General features: G+C 45.1%; 1 protein-coding gene across 6 annotated transcripts in view; it reads right to left on the bottom strand.

The window, feature by feature from the left end:
* Positions 1–27034, bottom strand: part of RMDN2 (regulator of microtubule dynamics 2) — a 284536-nt gene that overhangs the window by 234046 nt on the left and 23456 nt on the right. For all 6 annotated transcript variants that reach the window (XM_089681785.1, XM_089681786.1, XM_089681783.1 and 3 more), the window contains one exon: positions 12173–12371. In XM_089681785.1, coding sequence (XP_089537911.1) covers positions 12173–12371 — 199 coding nt within the window. The remainder of the gene's footprint in view (positions 1–12172; positions 12372–27034) is intronic.

Here is a 27034-nt window from a genome sequence, read left to right as displayed (position 1 = left end):
TCTATTCCTACAAGGTACATTTAGATGGTGCTTCCCTTCTCCTTTCTTTTCTTAGCACATGTAAAGGACAAACACCTGCATATGCCAGCTACCAGCTTTGGAGCATGTTCAGTGTAGAATTATAACTTTGATTCCTCTTAGTGGCAACATCCCTGGCAATAACTTGACTTTACTTTTACTCAGCACAACCTTGTTGCTGTGCATTTGTACATACTCAGGGACTTCAATAAAGCAGATATAACAAATGTCTGGCAGCACTTCCCTTTAAAACTACCGGTGTCTAGGTCAGGCAAGTATTTGCACCGGTACCAATACTGATAAGTGTGAACAAATTCAGGTGGTTCTTACTACTGCCCCTTTAAGAACCTGTCACTATGGCCAGTTCGCAGATTAGGTAACTGGGGGTAATTAAGACCAGCTTAAATTCTTTAGGGTGTCTAAAGCATGCTCACACACACAAAATGTGTTGCTATTGATTTTTTTGTTCTCCTTTTACTTAGTTTAAACCCACCCTGAGCTTCTGAATAAAGGTTCAAGATTAAAAGGGTAGGATGGTACAGCTATGTGACGGGCTATGCAGCTTATTTGCTACCTTTTCATCTGTTAAAGTTGCATTAAACCCAAAACCAAAATTATAATATACTGTAGCTTATTAATCATTAGATGTGGCGGCTGCATCAGTTTTCTTTTTTCTACTCTGTTTTCACTTGATGTTCTAGCCAGTAACACGCATCCTGTTTATTTCATCCCAGTAACTTCTACATCTTCAAGACAGCTTGCTCTGTTGAAACACAACAGACTTACAGGCTGGATCGCCAGATGAAAACAGAAGAAAGAAAGCCTAAAAAAGAAAACTAATGCAGCCATCACATCTAAGAATTGGTAAGCTGCAATATAATGTTTGCTTTTGGGTTTAATACCGCTTTAATCTGGCCGTACATAGATCGAAATTGGTCCTGTTCAGAAGGGGCAGGCGAAATTTTGATCCATGAATGGGCGCCCAAAGAAGTCTATTGATTGGCTTGGGTACAACCAGCCTCTCGGGTTTTTCCCAAACAACTAGTACCACCAGCTATAGCCAGCAACAGTAATCATTGTGTTCTGCTGACAGGGAAGGCTCCCTGCCGGCAGAAAACAATAGCACTGCTGAAGGCATTTTCCCATTAACAGTGACTGTGTATGGGGAATGAAGCAATTTCCTTTCCTTCCACCCATAGTGCATAAAGAAGATTGTGCCTCACATATAAGGTACAGTAATACCTCGGTTTACAAACGCCTTGGTTAACGGAATTTTCGGTTTAAGAATGAAAATCCATTGAAAATAATGCCTCAGTTTATACATTTTTTACGAATCTATTTTTTTTGCAATACAAAGTGTATATCGGTGCTGATTTTTAAACGCAATTGCTGGCTTTTTTTTTTCTTCACTGTAGCTCACAGAAATAGTTGTCACTTTCCCTGGAGTTAATAAAAACTTTGTTTCTTTTAAGAAACAAAAAAGAAACATTGTTTCTCTTAACTCCGGGAAATAAAACTAAAAGAAAACTTTCTCTTTCTTTTAGCTGGGAGGGAAAGTGACAGCTGAATTTGTGAGCTATAGTGAAGAAAAAAAAAGCCCTTCGGGTCTGGTATGGAATTTGAGGGAAAATCCCATGGCAAAATTAAAAAAAAAAAAAATGGCGTGGGGGTCCCCCCCCCAAAATCCATACCAGACCCTTATCCGAGCATGCAGCCCGGCAAGTCAGGAAAGGGGGGGCGAGCGAGAGCCCCCCCTTTCCTGAACAATACCAGTCCACATGCCCTCAACATGGGGGGGTGCTTTGGGGAGGGGGTGCATATTGATGGGGACAAGGGCCTCTTCCCCACAACCCTGGCCGGTGGTTGTGGGGGTCTGCAGGCAGGGGGCTTATCGGAATCTGAAAGCCCCCTTTAACAAGGGGGCCCCCAGATCCCAGTCCCCCCATGCGAATGAATATGGGGTACTCATCCACAAAAAACAAAAAGTGTGAAAAAAGACAGTACACGGTCTTTGACAAGTCCTTTGTTAAAAGAAAAAACTAAAACAATGCCCCCCACAGTAGATCCAATGTCAATCATGGTGCCCACCGTCACTGCTGCTGCTGCCGCCACCGACCCGAGGAAATAGTTTTTAAAAAAGGCTCCGTTCCCGAAGATGGCTTCCAGCCTTCTGCCTGCTTTGGTGGTTTGACAGTTCTTAAATATGTAAGGGGCGAGGCCACACGGGGACATCACTCGAGTGACTCTGCCCCATGTGACATCATTGATGTCACATGCAGTATTTTAATAGCGTTTATTTTTTTCTGACCTCTGGAATGGAGTAATTTGTTTCCCATAGGAATGCATTGAAAACCGTTTATGAATTTTTCCTGCAGAACTAATTAAATTCGTAAACCGAGATATTACTGTATTGTCCTGCATGTAAATAATTCTAGGGCCTTCGAGCATGGTAACTCTAAACTAATGACCTGTAAAGGCTTTTAAGTGTCACATATGGACAATTTTGGGTCACACATGCATGCAGTTTTAATGACATGTCTGAAAGCTATTTACTACAACTTCATCTTTTATATTTTACAAAAAAAAATTGGGTAATGTTTACATGTCCTACAGTTAACTTTGGTGTAATTTTTACTGAAAATATGGGTTTTATTAACAGTTGCACTAATATCTTGGGTCATTAAAAAAACGCAACTGTTAATAGTTTATTCTTCAGGGTCTCTGCTTTCAGAAGATATAGCGTGTTCTGGTGCTTTTAAGGAATCCTCAGACATTTTGAGAGATCTAGTAGGCTCAAACAAGTGGTTCTTAACCACTTGACCTCCAGAAAAGTTTTACCCCCTTCATGACCAGAGCATTTTTTTTGCTATTCAGCACTGCGCTACTTTAACGGGCAATTGTACGGTCATGCACAACTGTCGCAAATTAAATTTATATTTTTTTTTCACACAGAATCTTCTTTTTCTTATTTGATCATCACTGGGTTTTTTGTATTATATAAAATAATAAAAAAGTCAGAAAATTTCAGAAAAAACACAATATTTCAAACTTTCGGTTATAAAACATCTTATAAAGATTAAAAAAAGATCTAATTTCGTCATAAATGTATTCTGCTACATGTCTTTGGTAAAAAAAAAAAATCCCAATAAGTGTATTGGTCTGTGAGAAAGTTATAGCTGCCACAAACAGTATATATATATATATATATATATATATATATATATATATATATATATATGAATTGCATGTGCAAAAGTGAAGCATGCTGAAAGAACTAAAAAAACCAACACATCATGCTGCGATCTTAAAAAATGCGAGAGTGCGCATGCGTGGCCGGCGGGACGGACATGTCCTGAAGAGGCTCCATCTCCCCGTCGGGTGACAGCGCTGAGAAGCAGCGGGTCCCTGCCCGCAATCCAGCCCAGGGGGACCCGATCTGCACGGTGACCCTCCCAGGGTCTGATCCGCCCTGCCCAACGGCGGATCAGATGCAGCAAGTCGGAGAAATCCGACAGGGGACCCTGTCCCCATAGTGAGTCACCCGCAGGCCCGCCCACGAAAGCCAACACATCTGAGGCTGCAGAGAGCACAGGGGGGCTGAGACCTGAAAAACAGCCCCCCCCCCCCATTGACAAGCAGCAAAATGGTTAAAGGGGCACCCCGGCACCAGGTCCCCCCTCCAACTAAAACAATTAAAGAGGCCCTGGCGAAGGCCTCCACAAAGATGGCCGCCGCCCCAGCTCATGGAAGCAAGCAAGCTGCAAGGACATATGCAGCCCTGCAAGATACGCAGCCCAGCCATCCTTGCACATCTGAGGGTGAGTCTGACACTGAAACAGATGCCCCTACACCCACCCTGACGCCTGACCTCACGCCCCCTGACCTACTATCACACTTCGAAAAAATGCTACACAAAGCTTTGAAGCAAACCTCGGACCGCATCACTGCCACACTATCTAGGGAAATCCGTGAATTAGGACAGCGCACTGCGGACCTAGAACAGAGAGTGGACGGTCTTGACGCCTCACTTCAGACACATACGGAAGACCTTGACCTCCTGCATGACGAAAACGCAACGTTGCTGACACGACTGGAGGATTTTGAAAACCGAGCACGGCGTTCAAACCTACGTATCCGTGGCCTTCCAGAAACGATCGTCGACGTTCAATCAACGATAACAGCTCTGTTCCAAGAGCTCGCCCCAGCTATCCCAATCGAAAGATTGGAATTGGATAGAGTCCACAGGGCGTTAGCACCACGACACTCAGATGGCCTGCCACGCGACATCATAGCCAAGCTCCACTTTTTCCGTACCAAGGAGCAACTTCTACAAGCTGCCCGTAACGCAGAATCTCTACAATTCCAGGGGCATAATTACCAATTATTCTAAGATTTATGCCCCACAACTATCTCCAAGCACAGGGCTATGAAACCCCACCTACAAGTACTTCAACAACACGCCATACCGTATAGGTGGAGCTTCCCCTTTGCTGTGCGATTCCGCTACCAAACCCAGGATTACACCTGCAAGACTCCTGAGGACCTACTAGATACCTTGCGGATCCTACAACTACTCTCCCCAGCGATGCCTCCAGAGAGCGCTAAGCGGAGGTCCACATCCTGCTCGCCGCGGAAGTCTTGCCTCACACATGCATCTGAAGGCCAACTCAGTCTCCACAAAAGAGGGCGTTTTTCGTCACCGGGCCTCTCCTTACAAGACACCATGGACTGAAATATGTCCTACGCTTTCTCTTTTTATTCTACACGCCAAGTGGTGTACTCTCCTGTCTGTCTGTGCGGTTGGTGCCCTTGATGTCATCTCTCCCTTTCCCTGTTGGATTTTGGTTGCCACACAATTTGGGGATTGTCCTGGTCTTCCCTTCCTGGGCCCTATTTTGGTTTGCATTCGGGAGCCCGGGCTTTGACGGCGTGCGCTGTTGCACCTCCACGCCCGAGGGGTCGCACCAGCGCTGCTGGAGCCGTCTGAGCCTAGGACATCCTGATTTCCTCGGATGTTTTTTGTGCTTGTTTTTTCTACCGGGACCTCACCACCATTTATTTACCATATAGCTGTCATCCTTACGGTCCACGTACCTGCTCACTCCACCCTAGCCCCTGTGTTATTGGCTATTTAATAACACTTGGGCTACTATTGCTCCCTCGCCCACCCTGACTCAGGGTGTCCTTGGGAACACACCTTTTAGGCCTTAACTGGCCTCCTACAGCCCTTTTTCCATGTTACCCTTCCCATACCGTAACCCCCCTCCCTCCCCCCAACATGACTCCATGACTTTGCGCAACATACTCCGCAACGCTCTCATCTCCCACGGTAATCGTCAGGCTCCATCCCAGCTGGTGATGCCACGCTACTCAAGCCACTACGCACTCTCCCCATGGGCTCGCTAAATATCCTCACCCTGAATGTACAGGGCCTTAATGTCCCACAGAAGCGTAACAAGGCTTTCCGAACCTTTGCTACACTTAAAGCTCACGTCGTCTGTCTACAGTAATCACACTACACCCCCAACTCCACCCCCAAATTTTTCGGTCCCCGTTATCCTCAGGTCTATACAGCCTCTGCAACCACCAAACGTAGGGGGGTACGGATTGCCTTTCATCGCACAACACCTTTCACGCTACACACCGAAATCAAAGACCCGGAGGGTCGTTACCTCCTGCTAGTAGGGCAACTCCTAGATGTGGATGTCACTATTGTTGCATACAATGCCCCAAACCAAAATCCCTTACCATTCCTCTCCCACATACTCTCGGTTATGGACCATCATAAGCGCGGTACTTTGTCAGCGGAGACTCTAATAGTGTAATATATCCCTTTCTTGACAAATCTCCTCATTCCTCCCCTGCCCCTACCTCTAAACACACCTTCCAAGCCATACTACAACGTCATTCTTTGATAGATACGTGGCGGGAACTCAACCCGGCTAAACGCCAACACACTTTCTATTCTCACCCCCGCCAGTCATTCTCCAGGATAGATCATATTTTCATTACCACCGCCTCCTCTCCCCGGCTCCTGACATCTGAAATAATTCCAATCCCTTGGTCTGACCATTGCGCCGTACTCACGTCTATGGCCTCATTAGCCCCATCCCCCGCAGAATTCTCTTGGATCATTAATGATAACCTGCTCGCAAATCCAGCGCACTGTCTAGAAATCGAAGCCGCCCTCAAGGACTATTTCTCTCTTAACCAATCGCCTGATATTTCTCCTCTCCTGTTATGGGAAGCACATAAACCGGTACAGCGAGGACCTATGATCGTTCCCATCAAGCCTTCCAGGCGACCCCTTCACTTGCCAACCGTGAGGCCCTAGAGCGATCTAGATTGGCGTTGGATCTCTTTCTCACGGACCAAGCAGAACTCTCACTTCGTAGGTCTAGGCACAAGTATTATACTAAGGCAAATAAACCCTCTCACTTCGCAGGCTGAACCAGCCCACTAGACCTATCCGGATACGCACCTCTTCTGGTAACCTCACTAGTAATCCTGAGCACATATTACAGACTTTCCAAAAGCATCTGTCACAGCTTTACTCTTCCTCCACACCTTTTGATTCCACACAAGCCGATACCCTTCTAGCCTCCATTTCTTTCCCGAAACTCTCAGAGTGCCAAATAGCGACACTAGAGCAACCCATCTCCCCAGCCGAAACCCTGGATGCTATTAAAAGCCTAAAACTGCGTAAACGCCCGGGACCGGACGGTTTCTCAGCCACTTACTATAAAAAATTTGCCCATCTCCTTACACCCATCCTTACTAATGCCTTTAATGCTTTGCTATCTGGCCAAGCCTTCAACCCTGAAACAGTACAAGCGAACATTTCAATGATCCCAAAACCTAACTGCGATGACACGCAATGGTCCAATTATAGGCCAATCTCTCTCCTGAACATTGATATCAAACTGTTAGCCAAAATCCTTTCCATACGTCTTAATATGTGTATTGGCTCTCTAATCCATAACGACCAAGTGGGCTTTATCCCAACTAGACAAGCAGGAGAGAACGTCAGACGTGCATCTCTCTTGGCAAATCTAGCCAAGTCTTGCAATATTCCTGCCTGTTTCCTGTCCTTAGATATCCGGAAAGCATTTGATACAGTTTCATGGCCATACCTCAACTACATTTTACACCGCTGGGGTTTTGGCCCACACTTTTTAACCTGGATTCTCTCGCTGTATCGAGAGCCCTCGGCCAGAATTAGGTATTTGGGGCACAGGTCAGCCCAGTTCCCGATCTCCAGAGGTACGAGACAGGGCTGCCCTCTGTCCCCCTTGCTCTTCGCCTTGGCTATAGAGCCTCTGGCCCTCTTAATCAGAGCTAATCCGGATGTCAGGGGACTCGAGATAGGGGGCACACATCATAAGTTGTCTCTTTGCGGATGACGCCTTGCTCTTCCTCACATTCCCACTGACTTCCTCTCCTTCCCTACTCCAGCTTCTCGAGGCATTTGGCTTGCTCTGTGGTTTAATAATAAATCTAAATAAATCAACTGCTCTTAACATCTCTCTCCCCCCTACAGAGCTGGCACGTCTGAAGCAGATCCTACCATTCCCTTGGTCACAGTGTCATATTCCCTTCTTAGGAATCAAGCTGACACCTAAGTTATCAGACCTTTACGCAGCTAATTACCTACCGATGCTAAACCATCTTTCTGCTCTTCTGACCAAATGGTCTTCCCTTCCCCTCGCATGGCTAGGCAGAATAACAGTTATTAAGATGTCAATTCTCCCAAAAATCCTATACCTATTTAGAGTCCTCCCAGTCCCAGTCCCCCCTCACTACCTCCGCACATTGCAGCATCGCATCTTTTCCTACGTATGGGGCAATACTCACCCTCGTATACCTCGCTCCACCCTATATCATCCTAAGCTTAATGGAGGTCTAGGCCTACCTGATATTAGCAAGTACTATCAAGCAGCGCACTTAGCTCAGTTACCTAAGTATCATGCAACCTCTGAAATCTCTCAATGGGTTGCCCTCGAATCGATAGAGTGCGACCCCCTATCTACAGCTAACTTGCTCTGGTTGAGGCCAATAGACCGCTGTTCTATAACCAACCCCATCACCTCCCACTTCTTATCCTTAGGGGACAAACTGAAAGCCCGTTATCTCCTCCAATCGCCACATAATCCCATGCTCTCGTTTCTCCGAAACCCAGCTTTTCCCCCGGCCTGGCAGACACCCCTATTATTCAAAGCCTGGACCTCTGCTAACCTGCTCCGTACACATCATTTCCTACAGAGGAATAAGTTTAAATCCTGCCTCGCTGCGGGAAACGCATAGTCTTCCAGCTTCTGAGATATTCAGATACTTACAACTACAACATTTCTATGCCCCTTTCGCAACAGTAACCAATCAACCAGATGCCATGTCTTTCTTTGAACGGGCGTGTTGTAAAGACCCTTACAGACGTGGTCTTATTTCATGCCTATACTCACTCTTCACTACTTCGGTTACTGCGCTCCCCCCTCCCTACACCCATAGGTGGGAAAAGGATTTAGGCAAGGGACTCGACTCAGATTGGGACCACATTTGGGCCAATACAAAATCATCTTCGCAGAACATCATAGCATTAGAAACGAACTATAAAGTCTTAACTCGCTGGTACTTAGTCCCGGCAAGAGTTGCAAAATTTACACCTAGCTATTCACCCAACTGTTTCAAAGGCTGTGCGGACCCAGGAACACATTACCACATTTGGTGGGACTGCCCAGTAGCCCAAATCTTTTGGGCTGAAATTTTCACCATACTATCCACACTCAGTACTATCACTCTACGACCTGATCCAACAACAGCCCTACTCAATCAACGCCCCCATGGCATCTCCAATTCGCAATTCAAGCTCCTTATGCAAGTCACAACGGCGGCTAAGCAAGTTATAACGAAATCCTGGAAATCCCCCACTCTAAGTGTTGCGGCTGTCAAAACCAAATTAACACAAGCCATGATACATGCAAAGGTGGAAGCCACAATTCTTGACACGATCCCTAAATTCTTGTGCATATGGACTCCCTGGGTAGAACGCTTCCTTCCACCTAACTTTGACGAATCACTCCTCCTTCCTTGATTTGTGTGCTATGCCCCATGGGTATTGTTAAAAGCCCTTCATACGTAGCTCATAGGGGCTGTCGTACACTCGATAAAGTTCATGGAGTCATTGTTACTATTCCTACTCCCCTGCCCCCCTTCCCCTGTTTGACCCCCCTCTAAACTTCCCTCTCTCTTTAATGCCCTTGTGAGCCATTACCCTGATTGACCAAAGATATAACGTTATTTGTCATAAATTCTTAACTACCTGTTTTTGTCGGAAATGTATGGACATTTGTACCGTGATCTTCACTTCTTCTGTTTTGCTATCTCTACAATGTCCAATGTATAATGGTAATGTCTCCCAGTTTATGTTACTCTGGTTTACTATTAATAAAAATTGTTTGAACAAGAAATAAAAAAATGCATGAGACACAAAGTAATTGACATGTATCAGTCTGTATCATGTATCAGTTTGAAAAGGTTTACAAAGTTATTTGTAAGATTTTGGGACTCCAGCGAATCACAACGAGAGCCATTATCCACAAATGGAACAGTGGTGAACCTTTCCAGGAGTGGTCGGCCTACCAAAATTACTCCATGAACATGATAGCGACTTATCCAGGAGGTCATAAAAGAACCCAGAACAACATCTAAATAACTGCAAGCCTTGCTTGCCTCAAGTGTTACTAAACCCACAACAGTAAATCAGTCTGTATATGCAGTACAGCATGCTTGTTATACTAACTGTGGAACCTAAGGGGTTAATCCTCTGCATTGTGTAAAAACGCTCTTTGATCCTGACTTCTTTGATCCTCCCCTTCTTCCAGTGTTCCCCTCTTATCTCCAGATAAGACATCGTTTGGAGTCACTCTGCACATGCTCAATTTGGTGTGCATTGCTAGAGGCATTTTGTTTCCTTGGAAGAGTGCATGTGATCAGCACATGGCTAATCAGCACTGTCCAGACAGAGCTCAAGGGTCCTGCATCCTGCGAGAGAAAAATGAAAACACCTCCTAGAAGCTGTAACCAGTGCTTAGCTGGACACTGATAGAAGTCACAAGACTGCTATATACTGCTGATGAGAAAAGGAATTTACCAGTTTAGATTTACTAAAATAATTACACTTCCATGTTCTGTGTACTGTGGGAGACCAGATATAGTGAATGCAGGTTCCTGGGCTTAGTAACACTTTAAGGTCAGTGTTCATGATTCAACAATAAGAAAGAGACTGGGCAAGGCAAAAGCAACTGCTGACCAAAAATAACACAAAGGCGCATCTCCTATTTGCCAAAAAACATGTTGATTATCCCCAAGACTTTTGGGCAAACTTTTTGGAAGGTGTGTGTCCCACTACATCTGCCGTAAAACTAACACAACATTTCATAAAAAGAACACCATGCCAACAGTCAAACATGGTGGTGGTAGTGTGATGGCCTGTTGCTGCATTGCAGCATCAGGACTTGGATAACTTGCCATAATTGGCGGAACCATGAATTCTGCGCTCTACCAGAAAATCCTGAAGGAGAATGTACGGCCATTAGTTTGTGACCTCAAGTTCAAGAGCACTTGGGTTTTGCAGCAGGACAGACAGTGATCTGAAACACACCAGCAAGTCCATCTCTGAATGGCTCAAAACATCAAAAAAACTAAATTAAGGTTTTGGAGTGGCCTAGTCAAAGCCCAGACATGAGATCGAAATAGGATAGAGATGCTGCGGCATGACCTTAAACAGGCCAGTCATACTTGAAATCCCTCCAATGTGGCTGAATAAAAAGAATTATGCAAAGAAGAGTGGGCAAAAACTCCTCCACAGCAATGTGAAAGACCCATTTTGCCAGTTATCGCAAACGATTGATTGCAGTTGTTGCCATCAACGGTGGCACAACCAGTTATAAGCTTTAGGGGGCAATTACTTTTTCACACAGGGCCAGGCAAGTTTGTATAGCTTTTTTTTTTAATAAATGAAATCATCATTTAAAAACTGCATTTTGTATTTACTTGTATTACCTTTGTGTAATAATAAAATTTTTTGCTGATCTTAATAATTTAAATGTAACAAATACGCAAAAAAAAAAAAAAAAAAAAAAAAAAAAAATCAGGAAGGGGCAAATACTTTTTTTTATAGCAGTGTATATATACAGTATATACTGTATATAGTCTGCAGGTGCAATGTAATTAGGAAAATGCACATTATAACTAGAAAAGCTACAATTTCTGGGGAAATTGTGTAAAGTGTTCTTGTCTCCACCAGTAGTCTACAACTGGAGTGGGCGGAGTAACTGGGTGGAGTGGCTTGTCACTCTGCTGCCTGCTCACACACCTGGGTTCCTATGGCAACACACTCTACAGCAAGGGCAGAGAAGAGTGGTTAAAAACAAACTGCTCCAACTTGCTCACTTCACTGGCGGTTGCCATCTTCAAACGGTTGTAGTTTAAAAATTATAAATCTTGCACCGAAGAGCTTTATATTGTGAGAATCACAAGACCCAGACCTACATTTTGATGCATAGCATGTCTCTGCAATATTAAAAATGAAGCCACAGTCGCAGTTTAGACATTGCCCTTCAAATTTGAGGTGGCTAGAGTGGAGTTTCAATTAATGTCAATGGGCGGCGTGTGTTGCAAACAAATAGTCATATTGTGAAAATTATCAGGACTATGGCTTAGTGGCAGCAGGGATAGCTGAACGTTTTGATATAAGATTTGTGTAGGTGGGCTTGAAAATGAGGGAGTGATGGCAGTTTAGAAATCATGTCCTGATTTTTCTTCTCACACTCTAGCTTTTGTCAGCTCCCACTCTAGTTTTGAACATACCGCCATTCATTCCTATGGGACCAATTTCACCACAAAAACGCTGATATTTCGTGAACCATTCGGCGAAACGTTCCACAAGGTAATAGCACACCAATCGGGAACAATCCGCACGTTTCGGTATATTACTGTCTATGTAGTGTAAAAACTGTGGGAGGAGTTAGGGTGGTAAATTTGGCTATAATAATAAGAATATATATGTGAGATAACAGTAAGTGGTCTTGCCATGCAAGAACACTTAGTGACAAAGTGTGGAATTTGCTATCAGAGCACTGTACAGTAAAAGAGGTACCTTATCCTGCATGTTGAGCATCATCCTGAATCCTTCCTCTTTCTCAGATACAGAGCCATTATGGTTAGCATCAACTTTCTGGAGGAGACAAAGTAGTTCAGCTTCCTCTTCTAAAATTTTACTTTTCTTTGCTTTAACACTTGCCACTCCTGGCTCATCTTCTGATTCTACTTCTGTGTCAGTCTGAGCAGTGATATATCTATAAGAAAAAGATCAGAATCACTAAATGGTCATTGCTACCTTACTGTACTAGGCACCCTAGGTTTATTTCCTCAGCAAGCACCATGGGTATGGAGTTTGGAGGGTTTTCTCTGAGCACTAATTTACATCACATGCAGTTGAATGGGTTTTTAGTAAAAGCACATATGTAAAAACAAAATTAATGTATTTCAAGAAGACTAGTTTGTACCATTATGATGCTCTCACCTGTGTTTAAAAGGAAAACTACAGCACGCTGCATTTTTTCACACTGGATTGCATGTGAATGCTCTGCGAATGTATACAAACACAACTTAGTAAAAAAAGATAAATACTGCCAAAAAAATGCACTATAAAAGTGCTCCAAACACACCATACACGTATATACAGTAAAGTCTATATATATTTGGACACAGGCACAATTTTAGATTTTATCAGGTATTTTCCAAAACATATTCAAACTATAGTTATATAGTGGATGTGGGCTGAAAGTGCACTCTCAGGTTTAATTTGAGGGTATGTACATCCAAATTGGAGGAACGGTTTAGGAATTACAGCTCTTAAAAAGTAGCCATCCCCCTTTTTCAAGGGACCAAAAGTAATCGAATAAATGAATATAATCATAAATAAAATGCTCATTTTTAATATTTTGTTGAGAATGCTTTTCTGGCAATGACTGCCTGAAGTCTGGAACCCATGGACTTTACCAAAGACTGGGTTCCCTCCTTTCTAATGCTTTGCCAGGCTCTAACTGCAGCTGTCTTCAGTTGTTCTTTGTTTGTGGGTCTTTCTGCCTTTAGTTTTGCCTTCAGCAAGTGAAATGCATGCTCAGTTGGGTTGAGATCAGGTGACTGATTCGGCCATTACAGAATATTCCACATATTTTCCTTTAAAAGCTCCTGGTTGCTTTTGCAGTGTGGTTTGGATCATTGTCTATCTGTACCGTGACGCGCCATCCAATCAACTTTGCTGCATTTGGTTGAATCTGGGCTGACAGTACATCTCTAAACACTGCAGAATTCATCCAGCTGCTTCTGTCTTCTGCTGCATCATCAATAAACACCAATGACCCAGTGACACTGGAAGCCATGCATGCCCATGCCATCACACTGCCTCCACCATGTTTTACAGATGACGTTGTATGCTTTGGATCATGAGCTGTTCCAAGCCTTCTCCACACTTTTTTCTTCCCGTCATTCTAGTACAGATTAATCTTAGTTTCATCCATCCAAAGAATGCTTTTCCAGAACTGGTCTGGCTTTTTTTAGATGTTTTTTGGCAAAGTCTAATCTGGCTTTTCTATTCTTCAAGCTTATGGATGGTTTGCACCTTGTGGTGAACCCTCTGTATTTGCTCTCTTGAAGTCTTCTCTTGATTGTAGACTTTGACAATTATAAGCCCACCTCCTGGAGAGTGTCCTTCACTTGTCTGGATGTTGTGAATGGGTTTTTCTTTACCATAGAGAGGATCCTGCGATCATCCACCACTGTTGTCTTCCGTGGACGTTCATGCCTTTTTATGCTGCTGAGCTTACCAGTGCATTTTCCTTTCCACAGAATGTACCAAACTGTTGATTTGGCCACTACTAATGTTGCTGCTATCCTCTGATGGATTTGTTTAGTCTTTAAAGCCTTACAATGGTCTGTTTGACTTCCATGGACAGCTCCTTTGAAAGCATGATGTAGGCTCACAGCAATAGATTCCAAATGCAAATACCACACTTAGAATCAACTCCAGACCTTTTACCCGCATAATTGATGAAGAAATAATGGAGTAGCCCACACCTGGCCATGAAAAAGCTTTTGTTTCAATTGTCCAATTACTTTTGGTCCCTTGAAAAAGGGGGGGTGGCTACTCTTAAGAGCTGTAATTCCTAAACTCTTCCTCCAATTTGGATGTGCATACCCTCAAATTAAACCTGAGAGTGTGAACTTTAAGCCCATATCCATTATATAACTATAGCTTGAAAATGTTTTGGTAAATACCTGAAAAAACGAAAATTGTGCCTGTGTCCAGAACTTCAGTCTGAACATGGAGCCTGCAGTATAAACAAGCAATTCACTTGTGCGGGGTTACTACATCCGTATAGAAACATCCTCAGAGCTTAAAAGGAAAACTCCTATTGTCTCAAAAACATTGATAAAAATGAAGAAATATAAACAACATGTATTAAGCTACTGTGACTCAAAATGCAAGGAGCAAGCACCAATGAAAGCAGTTGGTGGAGAGGGGTGGGCAGATCTGGGGGATAGGAATTGTGTAAATTACAGTTGCAGTATCCAGTGTTAAATCCTTACTCTAGCCAACTATTTTTTTTGGAGAAAGTAGATAATAGTTCAGATTTCTGTCATACAGAAATCTGAACTATTGTAGGTTTTCATACAGTTGTGCTCAAAAGTTTGCATACCCTTGGAGAATTGGTAATTATACAGTATGTACTATTTTTAAACAAAACATGAGTGAGCAGGCAAAAACACGTTTCTTTTATTTCTTATGGGATTCATATTCAACTGTAGGTCATAACAGAATGGCACATCATAAAACAAAACATTGCAACAAGTAAACAAATGAAATGACCCGTTAAAAAGTCTGCATAACCTTAGTTCTTTATGTATTGCCGTCTTTAGCATCAATGACTGCATGCAGTCTTTTGTAATAGTTGTCTATGAGGCCCCAAATTTTTGCAGGTGGTATAGCTGCCCATTCATCTTGGCAAAATATTTCTAGGTCATGCAAAGTCTTAGGTAGTCTTGCATGAACTGCATGTTTGAGATCTCCCCAGAGTGGCTTCATGATATTAAGGTCAGAAGACTGTGAAGGCCACTCGAAAACCTTCACCTTTTTCTGCTATAACCACTGGAGGGTCAACTTGACCTTGTGCTTAGGGTCAATGTGGTGCTGGAAAGTCCAAGAGTGTCCCACACGCAGCAGAAGAATGCAAATTGTCTGCCAGTATTTTCTGATAACAAGCTGCAGTCATCTTGCCATCAATATTCGTAAGATTCCCCGTGCCTTTAGAGCTTACACAGTCCAAAACAGCAGTGAGGCACCACCATGCTTCACAGTAGGGATGCTATTCTTGTGCCTATAGGCCTTGTTGACCTCTCTTCAAATATAGCCCTTTTGTTGGGACCATAAAGCTCTATTTTTGTCTTGTCACTCCAGATTACAGTGTGCCAGAAGCTGTGAGACCTGTCAAGGTATTGCCGGGCTTAGATCACAGCTCCAGTCGCCTCCATACTCCCTCTCACTCCCGTCCGCCAACCCCGGGAGCAGCGGGCTCACGGCGGCCGCAGGAGGGGGGAGCTTTGCCGAGCCGACCTCACGCCGTGCAGCCCGGAACCCCATCGCCGCAGCGCCTATCCACCCAGGGCCCGCCGAGCCATGGCCTGTCGCCGCCAAGCTCCGGATACACACTGAGAAGGAGGAGCGTCCGCATTCGAGCCTCTCCACTGCTCCATCATTACCAAACCACCAGAGCTCCATCGCTGCGGCGTCCGTCCACACAGGGCCCGCCGAGCCGTGGCCTGCCACCACCAAGCCCGCCAGGCTCTGGATACACATAGAGAAGGGGGAGCGGCCGCCCGAGCCTCCCCACCGCCCACTACTCCGCTGCCTCCCACAACTTTAGGCATCTGTCCTGACAGAGCCCGCCGCGGCCTCCCGCATCAAAGCCACACGCCAACCTAGCAGGGCCCACCGCTACATAGGCCACCAGGCCTGCCAACCACACTACTCAGCCCCCACCATATAATTCAACCTCCTGGGTAGTAGAGGGCAGGGGGAGGACACCGGTGGTTTCCCCGACCCTACCTGCGCCCGGTGAAGGAGAAAGAGACCAGTGCCACTGGAAAGAGTGAACCGAAGCGGGCCTATTTCCATGCAGTTGAGCCCAGCAGATGATCTCGGCCTGGTGAGGCCTACCACGACGCGACCCTACCCAGACCTGAAGCCCATCGGTCTACCCCCCGTGAGTACAGCCAGCATGGGAGAGGACCCGACTGCTGATTCCATGGTCCCCTAGCCCCCTACTACACCCAACTCCCACAGCGGATTCCCACCCCTCACAACCTTCTACTAAATCTCATCTCCTCTACCTGGGAAACACTTCTACAGTTGACGTCCACCCCTCATCTCCTCAAACCAAACTTCATCCTACAATCTGGGACTTGCACATACTGGAACTTGTAGCTTGATTACAACCATGCTACCACCCCCCTGCACCGGCACCAGGGGCCATGGATCCCCTGGGGCCAGTACTACCCTTGGCCACAAGTTATCTAACTGAACTCAACCCATCCTGAACCTAAGCACAAGAACTCTAGCTGCAGGTAGACACAAGAGATACTCTACTGCACGCTGGACTATCTGCAATCAAGCACCCTGAGAAACATTCCACCACACCTGACCGCCACTCCGTATACCTTCCTAAAATGCCTCCTCTACTCCTCATACTCCTCTCCTCCGTTCCCAAAATCTCTTTTCTATATCCCTCTGCTCCACCCAAACAACTGTACATCTCAACTTCACTGTTCCCATCTCCCTACTACTGCTCTTATCACCTCCTCTTGATACTCCACTCTCCCACTGACCTGAACACCATCACTGGTAGACATACGCGTCATGTACATCCCGATCCCATGCCACCTTTCTCAACCTTCTTCTTCTCCTAACCTCTGGGGACATCTCCCTGAACCCTAGTCCTCCACTACCTCACCCACACACAAGGCATCCTCTTTCTTCCATGAACTGCCGCAACCCCCTCAATCTAATACCTGTCTCTCTGCTTCCCAAAACCACCCTCCTGTTTTCATGTGCACTCTGGAACGCCTGATCGGTTTACAACAAACTCACTGCCATCCACGACCTTTTTTGTCTCCCACTCCCTCAACCTCCTAGCAATCACCGAAACCTGGATCCAAGCTACTGACTCTGCCTCCCCTGCGGCACTCTCCTATGGAGGTCTCATCTGGATCCACTCACCCAGAACCAGCAGTTGGAAAGGTGGTGGGGTTGGTATGCTCCTGTCACCACAGAGCACCTTCCAAGTCCTCCCAAGCCCTCCCTCTCTATTCTTCTCTTCTTTTGAGACCCACTGCATCCGGCTATTCTCTCCAATCTCTCTGACGATTGCAGTAATCTATCTGCCTCCTGGACCCGTGTCCCGCTTTCTCGACGACTTCTCCACCTGGCTTCCCTTCTTTCTCTCCTCCGAGCTACCCACCATCATCCTTGGAGACTTCAACATCCCTATCAACATCGATAACCCGGCTACATCCCAACTCCTCCACTTAACCTCTTCTTTTGCACTCACACAATGTATACAGTCCACCACCCACTCCGACGGGAACACCCTAGATCTTGTCTTCTCTCATCTCTGCACTCCCTACAACCTCACAAACACCCCCTTTCCTCTCTCTGATCACAACCTCATTACCTTCTCCGTCTCCTCATCCTCAAACACCTATCCCTCCAAACATCAAACTATCACCAGCAGAAACCTCCGCAACTTGAACCCTGCCCCTCTCCACTCTGCAGCTGACCAACTTTACGACAGTATCCTTCCTCTGTCCTGCCCTGACCTGGCCACTACTGTTTATAACAACTCGCTGTCAGCCACTCTAGACTTGCTAGCACCCCCAACAACACGAAGCATTAGACCCCGACAACCCTGGCAGACTGACCACACCAAAAATCTCAAACGATGCAGTCGTGTGCTGGAGTGACTATGGCGAAAAACCAAATCCCAACAAGCGTTCACCTGATATAAATCTGCCTTCCTAACATACACTGCCCTCCTAACATACACTTCACGCTGCTAAGCAAGATTACTTTGTTACCCTCATTAATACCTTCTCCTCCAGTCCTTGCCGGCTCTTCTCTACTTTTAACTCTCTACTCTCTCCGCCCCCACCTCCACCCAGTACCTCACTCACCGCCCTTGAGATTGCTAACCACTTCAAAAACAAGATCGACGCAATTCGTAGGGACATCGCCACTGCGCAGACTTCCACCCCACCTAGCATTCCTCACACTAAAACCCCCTCAACACTCCACTCCTTCAACCTCGCTACTACTGAAGTGGTCACTATAGTCTTCTCAGAAGCCTGCCTCACCACCTTCCCCCTTGACCCTGTCCCCTCAACTCCTACGATCACCCTCTTCTTCCATCCTATGCTCCCTCACTCACATCTTTAATCTTTCCCTCTCTGCTGGCACCTTCCCCTCCCCTCTAAAGCAGGCGCACATCACTCCCATACTCAAAAACCCACCCTGGATCCCACCGACCTGAACAACCTAAGACCCATCTCCCTGCTGCCATTTACATTCAAACTCCTAGAGCGCTTAGTCTATAAATGCCTGAGTTCTAACCTCACCGACAACAACCTCCTTGATCCCCTACAGTCTGGCTTCCGCCCCCTACACTCTAACGAAACTGCCCTACTCAAACTCACCAACGACCTGCTTATCGCCAAAACTAATGGCCACTATTCAGTGCTCCTACTCCTCGACCCCTCTATGGCTTTCGACAAGGTTGACCACCCCCTCCTCCTCAAAAAACTACACTCTCTTGGCCTCAGAGACTCCGCTCTCTCCCTATCTATCACAGCGCTCCTTTAGTGTTATCTATAACGCTGCCACCTCCTCTTCACTCCCCCTCTCTGTTGGGGTCCCTCAAGGGTCTGTCCTCGAGCCCCTTCTCTTCTCCATCTACACCTCCTCCCTTGGCCAATTGATACATTCCCACAGCTTCAACTACCATCTCTATGCTGACGACATGCAAATCTCTCTACCCCTCACCTCACCCCTTCAGTCTCCGCCCGTATCACAAGCCTACTGAGCGACATATCGGATTGGATGTCACTCCACTTCCTCAAACTAAATCTTTCCAAAACTGAGCTCCTAGTTTTCCCCCCAGCCCGTGCCCCCCCCCCCGACTTCTCCATCAAGACCAACAACACTATCATCAGTCCCACACCTCATGCCATAGTACTAGGTGTCATCCTAGACTCCAATCTGTCCTTCCAGCCCCAGGTCCAATCACTGACAAACTCATGTAGACTTCACCTCCGCAACATCTCCAAAATACGACCGTTCCTAACCTCGGAAACCACTAAGCAACTCATTCACTCCCTTATTATATCACGCATCGACTACTGTAACTCCCTCCTCATCGGCTTACCTCACCGCAGGCTATCCCCGCTTCAGTCTATCTTGAATGCTGCGGCCAGAGTCATCCACCTTACTAACCGCTCCGTATCTGCCACCCCCCTCTGCCAATCCCTCCACTGGCTTCCGATTGCCCAACGGATAAAATTCAAAACGCTAACACGGACGTATAAAGCTGTTCATAATACTGCCCCAAACTACATCACCGATCTTGTCTCCAAACACCACCCAAAACGTACTCTCCGCTCCTAACAAGACCTCCTACTCTCTAGCTCCCTGGTCTCCTCCTCCCACGCTCGTCTCCAGGACTTCACCAGGGCTTCCCCCATCCTCTGGAACTCCCTACCCCAATCCATCAGACTATCACCTACTCTGCTCACCTTTAGGCGCACTCTGAAAACCTCTCTCTTTAGGGAAGCCTACCCCGCCCTCAACGAATTACTGAACTTCTCCACTCTTCCTACCACTCCAAACCCTAAGCTATTTCCTCCTGTATCACTATCCCCTCCCTCCTAGATTGTAAGCTCCAAGGAGCAGGGCCCTCGAACCCCTCGTCTATTGAATCGTATTGCTACTGTACTGTCTCCTGTACTGTCTTCCCCCAAAATGTAAAGCGCTGAGCAAACTGTCTGCGTTATATAAATCCTGTATATTATAATAATAATATTGTAATCTGGCTTTTTGTGGCATTGTTGCAGTAAAGGCTTCTTTCTGGCATGCAGCACATTTTTGTTCAAGTATCGTATTATACTCCTTAAAACAACCACACCAGAGAGAGAAACACAAGTGCGGGCTTCACACTGACTAAGCACTGTGATAGCCAATCAGAGGCTATCACAGTGATCAGGTGTCCCAGGATCGGGAGTTCTGGGTCCCGATTTTTAGTACGGACCTGGGGCTCTAGGTGAGACCCCGGTCTCTGTGCTGGGAGTGCAACGTGTGACGCACTCCCAGCACAAACACAAATATGCAAATATGCGGCCCCGCGGAAAAAAAATCAGTCCAGTGGGGCTGCATATTTGCGTACACTCAGTGCCAAGGGGTTAAATAAAACACAGTATTTTGTGATTATCAGTCATATGTCACGATTTCTGTCAGGGTATGCAAACATTGGGCACAACTGTATGTAATCTAATTAAAATTACTGCGGATTTGTTAGTTTACTTTTTTTTTTATCATTAAAAACAATATTAGGTTATTTTGTCAAACAGTTGTGTAAGTCAAACAGTTGTGTAAAAATGGAACCATTATTTTTATTCCATTAATTTTTTGTATTAAAAACCTAGAATAAATACTCTTTACCAATAAACATATACAGTATTTAGCACATCTACTGTATGCTATATCTTGGCTATGATAATGAACTGCCAAGTCTGCATAAACATATAACAAAATTGTAGCGTTCATTGTATAGAATATGACTCTCTCTTTGTAAACAACCAATGTACTTTCATAAAGCTGAACTCCAGGATAAGCAAATATTGTCTAAATACAAGAGTTGTGCATTTCTTCAAGATCTGTGCAGTAATCCAGTGCGAAACTTTGCCTCTGTGCAGGAACTTCCTGTAATATAGACTGGTCACTGTTGCTCTCTCTGTCAATGTGCAGGGTGACTGGTCTTGTCTCCACCCACTAAAGGTTGCTTGAAGAAAACTACAGAAGGGGGCAGAGACAAGACCAGTCACCCTGCACATTGACAGAGAGAGCACAGACTCCACCCACTAAAGGCTGCTTGAAGAAAACTACAGAAGGGGGCAGAGTCTGTGGGGCCCCTTCCACAGCTCTGCTCAGGCTATGTACACCACACTGATGATGTGACTGCAACTTTAAAAGGGTAATATCTAGGTTTCCAAAGGCATTTGATGGAGAAAAAAAAATGGATTTATATCAATTGTAGCTATTAGGGAAAAAGTTAGATGAAAGTTTTTGTGCCCGGGGCTCAGCTTTCACCACTTGCCAACCATGCTATAGACGAAACACGGCTACAGTGTGGCTCTCCGGTTTTGGGGTCTTGTCCATGGACGCCCTCCCACGAGGGTGCACTCTGTGACCGCTGTGTCCTTTGGACATAGCTAATCACAGATCGTGGTAAAGGGCCAATCACAGTGGCACTTTACAATGTGATCAGCTGGTCATCTAAAAACAGACTTGCTAGTTATCGGCATTTCCTTTCCTCACCGGCCAGTCTGACAGGGCAAAGCGAGTACATTGTTTATACTGATAATCAGGGCACTGATCATCAGTGGCTTGATTATCAGGGCAGCCCCATCAATCAGTGCAGCCTCATCAGTGCCCATCAGTTTACATCAATGCAGCCTCATCAGCGCTGATCAGTGCAGCCTCATCAGCACCCATCAGTGCAGCCTCATCAGCACCCATCAGTGCAGCCTCATCAGCGCACATCAGTGAAGAACAATTACTTATTTGCACATTTAAAAAAAATAAACCCTTTTTTTTCCAAATGTTTGGTCTTTTTTTCGTTTGTTTAACAAAAAAATAAAAAACCCAGTGGTGATTAAATACCACAAAAGAAAGCTCTGCTTTTGAAAAGAAAAAAAAATATTGTATGTTGCATGACCAAGCAATTGGCATTGAAAGTTTGACATTGTTGAAAGCTGAAAATTGCCCTGGGCAGGAAGTGGTGAAATTGTCAGAATTGAAGTGGTTAAGTGTTAGATGCTACTGTATCCCCTTTTATATTGATAGCAGTGAGATACTCAGAACCTAATAATACCTGTGTTCTCTACCTAATAAAAAATAGCTCAAGAAAGCATTAAAGTGGAATTATCCCAAACATTTATTATATTGCAGATTAAGTCTTACATGTGATGGTTGCAGTGGTTTTCTTTTTTTAGACTTTCTTTTCCTTTATTCTCACCTGTTGATCCTGTCAGTTTTTTGTTTTTCAAGAGAACAAGCTGTGCTGCAGAAATAGCAGTTAGGGGATACAGGCAAACTATTTACCACTGACAGGGATGCTTACAATGCTCAGCTATTTTTATTTAAAGTGGTTGTAAAGGCTCAAGGTTTATTCTATGCATGAAGGTAAAAAACATTCTGTGTGCAGCAGCCCCACCAAACACCTACCTGAGCCCCGGCTCTCTGGGGACTCTCCCTCCTCCTTGGCTGAGACAACAGCGGGAGCCATTAGCCAGTGAGCCAATGATGAGAGAGAGGGGGTGGGGCCAAGCCATGGCTCTGTGTGTGAATGGACATGCAGAGCAGCAGCTTGAGAGTGAGCCTGCCCAGGTGCCACCATAGCAAGCAGCTTGCTGTGAAGGCACTTGGCAGGAGAAAGGGGCCAGTAGCACCGGAGTGGGAGAGAAGAGAAGGATCTGAGAAGACAAGGATCAGGCCTGCTCTGTGCAAAACCACCGCAAGAAGCAGGTAAGTATAACGTGTGTATTAAAACAAATGCCTTTAATATCACTTTAAAAAGTGTTATCTGGAGTTTGGCTTCAATTTGTTAGTGTTTCTAAATCTGCTAGTGCATCTAAAACTACCCTTCCCCCAGACTGACAATGCTGCTGTCTAGAGGTGTCTATGTAGCTCTGCACAATAATACAGGAGGTGTGTTACTGACTGAATTACCATATGAAAACAGAGGGAAAAAGCCTAAAAAAAAAAAAAAGAAAACCAATATAGCCAATACATATAATAATTGGTAAGTTGGAATATATTAAATTTTTTTAGTTCAATACCACTTTAATAAAGCTTTCTGAGTAGTAATAAAGCTTTCAACATGTTTTTTTTTTTTTTTTACTATTTACTGTTGGTAAGTTATACATCAGTTAAGCTTTCAACTGAAATCTGTATTGATTGCAATCACAGGGGTCAGTAATCCACAAGTCATGATTTTGCAAAAGTCTAACAGTGTATATCTTTCCAATCCCCAAACTAGGTTGCCACCTTTGTTCTGGCAAAATACAGGACAGAGGGTGCAGCAGGGGGTGGAATAGAGGGTGGGGCTAATAGTGATGCATATTCTATATTTAATGGACTAAAGGACACCGACATCTGCACTGGATGTTGAGGTTATTCTCTCACTGGCACCTCAGGGGAAGTCCCCGCTTCACATCAGAGTCCCTCTGGCAAAATATGGGACAGGATACGGGATTGCTTAAACTGCTACAAAAAAATAGAGATTTGGACAACTGCAAAGTACACTACAGAGCACACTACAGGACTTGTATTCGTAGACCATGGGTTATATGCAGACTACCTTCATGTGATTGGACACTGGCAAAAAAAACTTGCTAGGGCAGCCCCTAGAGCAGCAATGGGCAAACTACGGCCCGCGGGCCGTATACGGGCCGACGGACCTTTTAATCCGGCCCGCGGAGCGTGATACTGTCAGGATGTGTGTAGGCGGGGCAGCGTGACGAACGCTAGGGGAGCTAGGCTCCTCTCACACTCCGCCCTGAAGAACGGTGTAGCATGAAAATCTGTCTCCTATGAGGATCTGTCCCCCTCGACGTATCTGCGCATGTGCCGGAGATCGCCGATCGGCTGCTAATGCCTGAAACTGGCACACGCGCAGATACGTCGAGGGGGACAGATCCTCATAGAAGACAGATTTTCATGCTACACCGGAATGGCGCGGGAACACGGCGAGAGGAACGCGCGGAGCAAAGGTAAGTGAATTGACACAGGGGGGACTTGGGGACTTAATATGGGGGATGAATTAATATGGGGAATGAATTACTATATGGGGGATGAATTACTATATGGGATGAATTACTATATGGGGGATGAATTACTATAGGGGGGATGAATTACTATATGGGGGATGAATTACTATATGGGGGATTAATTACTATGCTTACTATGGGGGAATATTACTATACTTACTATGGATGACACATACACATCATTCATCTACTCTTGGTCTGGCCCCCGGGTCCAATATATGAACCCATTGCGGCCCTCAAGTCAAAAAGTTTGCCCACCCCTGTCCTAGAGCGTACTCCTATGATCTATCAGAATCCATTTTTTTCTTTTAGCAAGCAATAAGGAGTGATTATGAGTCAGAGAAAAGGGGTACAGTACTGGGACCTGTAATGTACTCCAAAATAAGAAATTTACAGGTAAGTAAAAATTCCTAGTTATCTTAATTGTATAGTACAGGGTACAGGACTTGTGTTCACATACCATGGATGTACCCAAGCAAGAAAATGAGGGTGGGCAACAACACAGGAAACAGAACTGCCAAGATGCCCACAAGAAAACATAGGTTAAAGAAACCAAATAAAACACTCTTATAACAGCTTGAAGAACCTCCTGGTAAAAAGATCACATCAGCCAAGGCCTGAACATCCATCTGGTAAACTTGGAAAACAGGTGAACAGAGGACCAGGTGGTGACATTGCAAATCTGGGAAGCAGATGCTTGATGCTGAAAATCCCAAGAGACACAAACAGTCCTGGTGGAATGGGCTCTGATAGTGAAATTAAGAACTCCTTAAAGGTGTAGGACATGTAGATAAGTTGCCTAATCCACCAAGCAATAGTGGAAAGCAGGATGCCCTTTAAGAGGTCCCACAGTCAAAACAAAAAAAGACTCAGACATTCCTGACAATATCCAAGCAATGTAGGGTATATTCCTTGTCATATTCCCATTCTCTTGCCAAAGAGCAAGAGAAGGGGAATAAAGAACAATATCCTCCTTGAGGTGGAAAGAAGAGACCACCTTAGGTAAGAAAGAAAGTTTTAGTCTCAAGAGCACCTTAACCTTGTGCAAAACAAAAAAGGACTCTCTACAAGAAAGATTTCAGAAACACACCTAACAGATGTACCACCAGGACCTTGCAATGGCCAGCAGGATTTGCACTCCAGACCAGAACTGATTTGGATTCTTGCTTGAATATCTTGCGCCCCATCTTTGAAGCGCTTTGCTTTCTATGTAAAAAAGTTGAGGACTATAGTAGAGATCTATCACACTTTTTGGACTATTATTTTCATGTCCCTTGGCTGTCCCCTTCTGGATTTGAAAATCTCCACTCCAGCAAACTGTATGGAAACTTTTGATTTTAAGCTACTGGGTTTTCCTATATGGGTACTGTTAATGTGTTCCTGATGAAGTTATTAGAAACATTCGAAACGCATTAAGCTAACATGTGGATGTTGAATTGAAATAAGATTTGTGACCTTAACTTTGCATACACTAGATGTGGTGCTATATAAAATTTTAATATTTGTATAATAATCTTTATGATTTTATGAATTTACTTTGTGGTATCATTTCCTATATGCCCAGAAAAAAAATCCATTGCTACAAAAATGTTATATGAATGGCTTTCGCTGCAGTCAGATGATTGGAAAGCTCCCAATCACAAGTAAGTTCGGGAACTTTCGGCTACATGTTAGTTGCTGTGTCTGGAGTGAACAGTGTGCATGCTATCAGCATGGTAAATTTTTTTTACCAATAGACGCATATTTGCAGCCACTTGGCGTTAAGGCCCAACCACTGAGAGGCCGCATATATGCGCCACATCAGCGGGAAGACTTACTCGTCTTGTTGCCCTTCTCTGGACTCTCTGCAGTTCAAGGACATTCTTCCAGAAAATCGGTGACCAAAACTGGACCGCATACTCAAGATGTGACCAAGTTTTGTAAGCTCTTAGAATGATAGTGTCATCTCTTGAGTAAATCCTCTTTTTAATGCATGGTAATACTCTGCTGGCCTTGCATGCTGCAGCTTGGCATTGCATGCTATTGCTGAGCCAGTGATCTATTAGGATCCTCAGATCCTTGTGAAATTGCTATATCCTGTTTTTAAGTTAAACAGAATTGGTCCTAAAACAAAGCTCTGGGGAACCACTGTAAGGGAATTCCCGTGAGATGGCTGGCGAATAGATGTGCACATGCGCACAGAAATGCGCGATCACGCACGGCGAAGATTGGCGCCAGATGGACTATTTAAAAGGTGCCTCTGCCTGTGCTGAGTGCTGACTGGTCTTCAGCTATTCCCCGTTTCCTGCTCGTTCCAATGTGATTTCCTTGTTGCTGACCCGGCTTGTTCCTGACCTGACACGGATTACTCTCCTGCTTGATACTTGTTCCTGACTTCGGCTTGTTTATGATTTGGTACCTCGCTGTCTGTCCGTTGATGACCCCAGCTATTCCTATGACATTGCTCCTGTATCCTATCCCAGCTTCCTGCCTTGCTCTGGTGCACACCTGGTGACCTACCATACCAGCTCTGCATATCGCTACTGTTCCTGAATTGGAGGTTCATCAGTCTTCCAAAGTCTCCAGCTGCAAACAACATCTGCTGGCGCTCTTGTCCCCCTGGTCCCTAGACACCCTCTGTTCCACTTCCAGGGCTAGTGACACAAGTGAGGCCAACCTCGTCATTTCAGTCTCCAATCAAGCACGTGACAGTACCAGTCAGCCAGTGATGGAGTCTGAAAGGGAGGCCTCTGCAATGGGGGACATCTGTCAATCAATCTCTGCCTTGTCTTACATGGTGCAGAGTTTGCAAAGAAACCTTGAG

Source organism: Staurois parvus, unplaced genomic scaffold (genome assembly GCF_062004578.1).
Source record: "Staurois parvus isolate SC_StPar_1 unplaced genomic scaffold, SC_StPar_1.0 ptg000277l, whole genome shotgun sequence".
Lineage (NCBI taxonomy): Eukaryota > Metazoa > Chordata > Amphibia > Anura > Ranidae > Staurois > Staurois parvus.
Note: the sequence above shows the minus strand (reverse complement) of the source record. Positions and strands in the feature narration are given on the sequence as shown.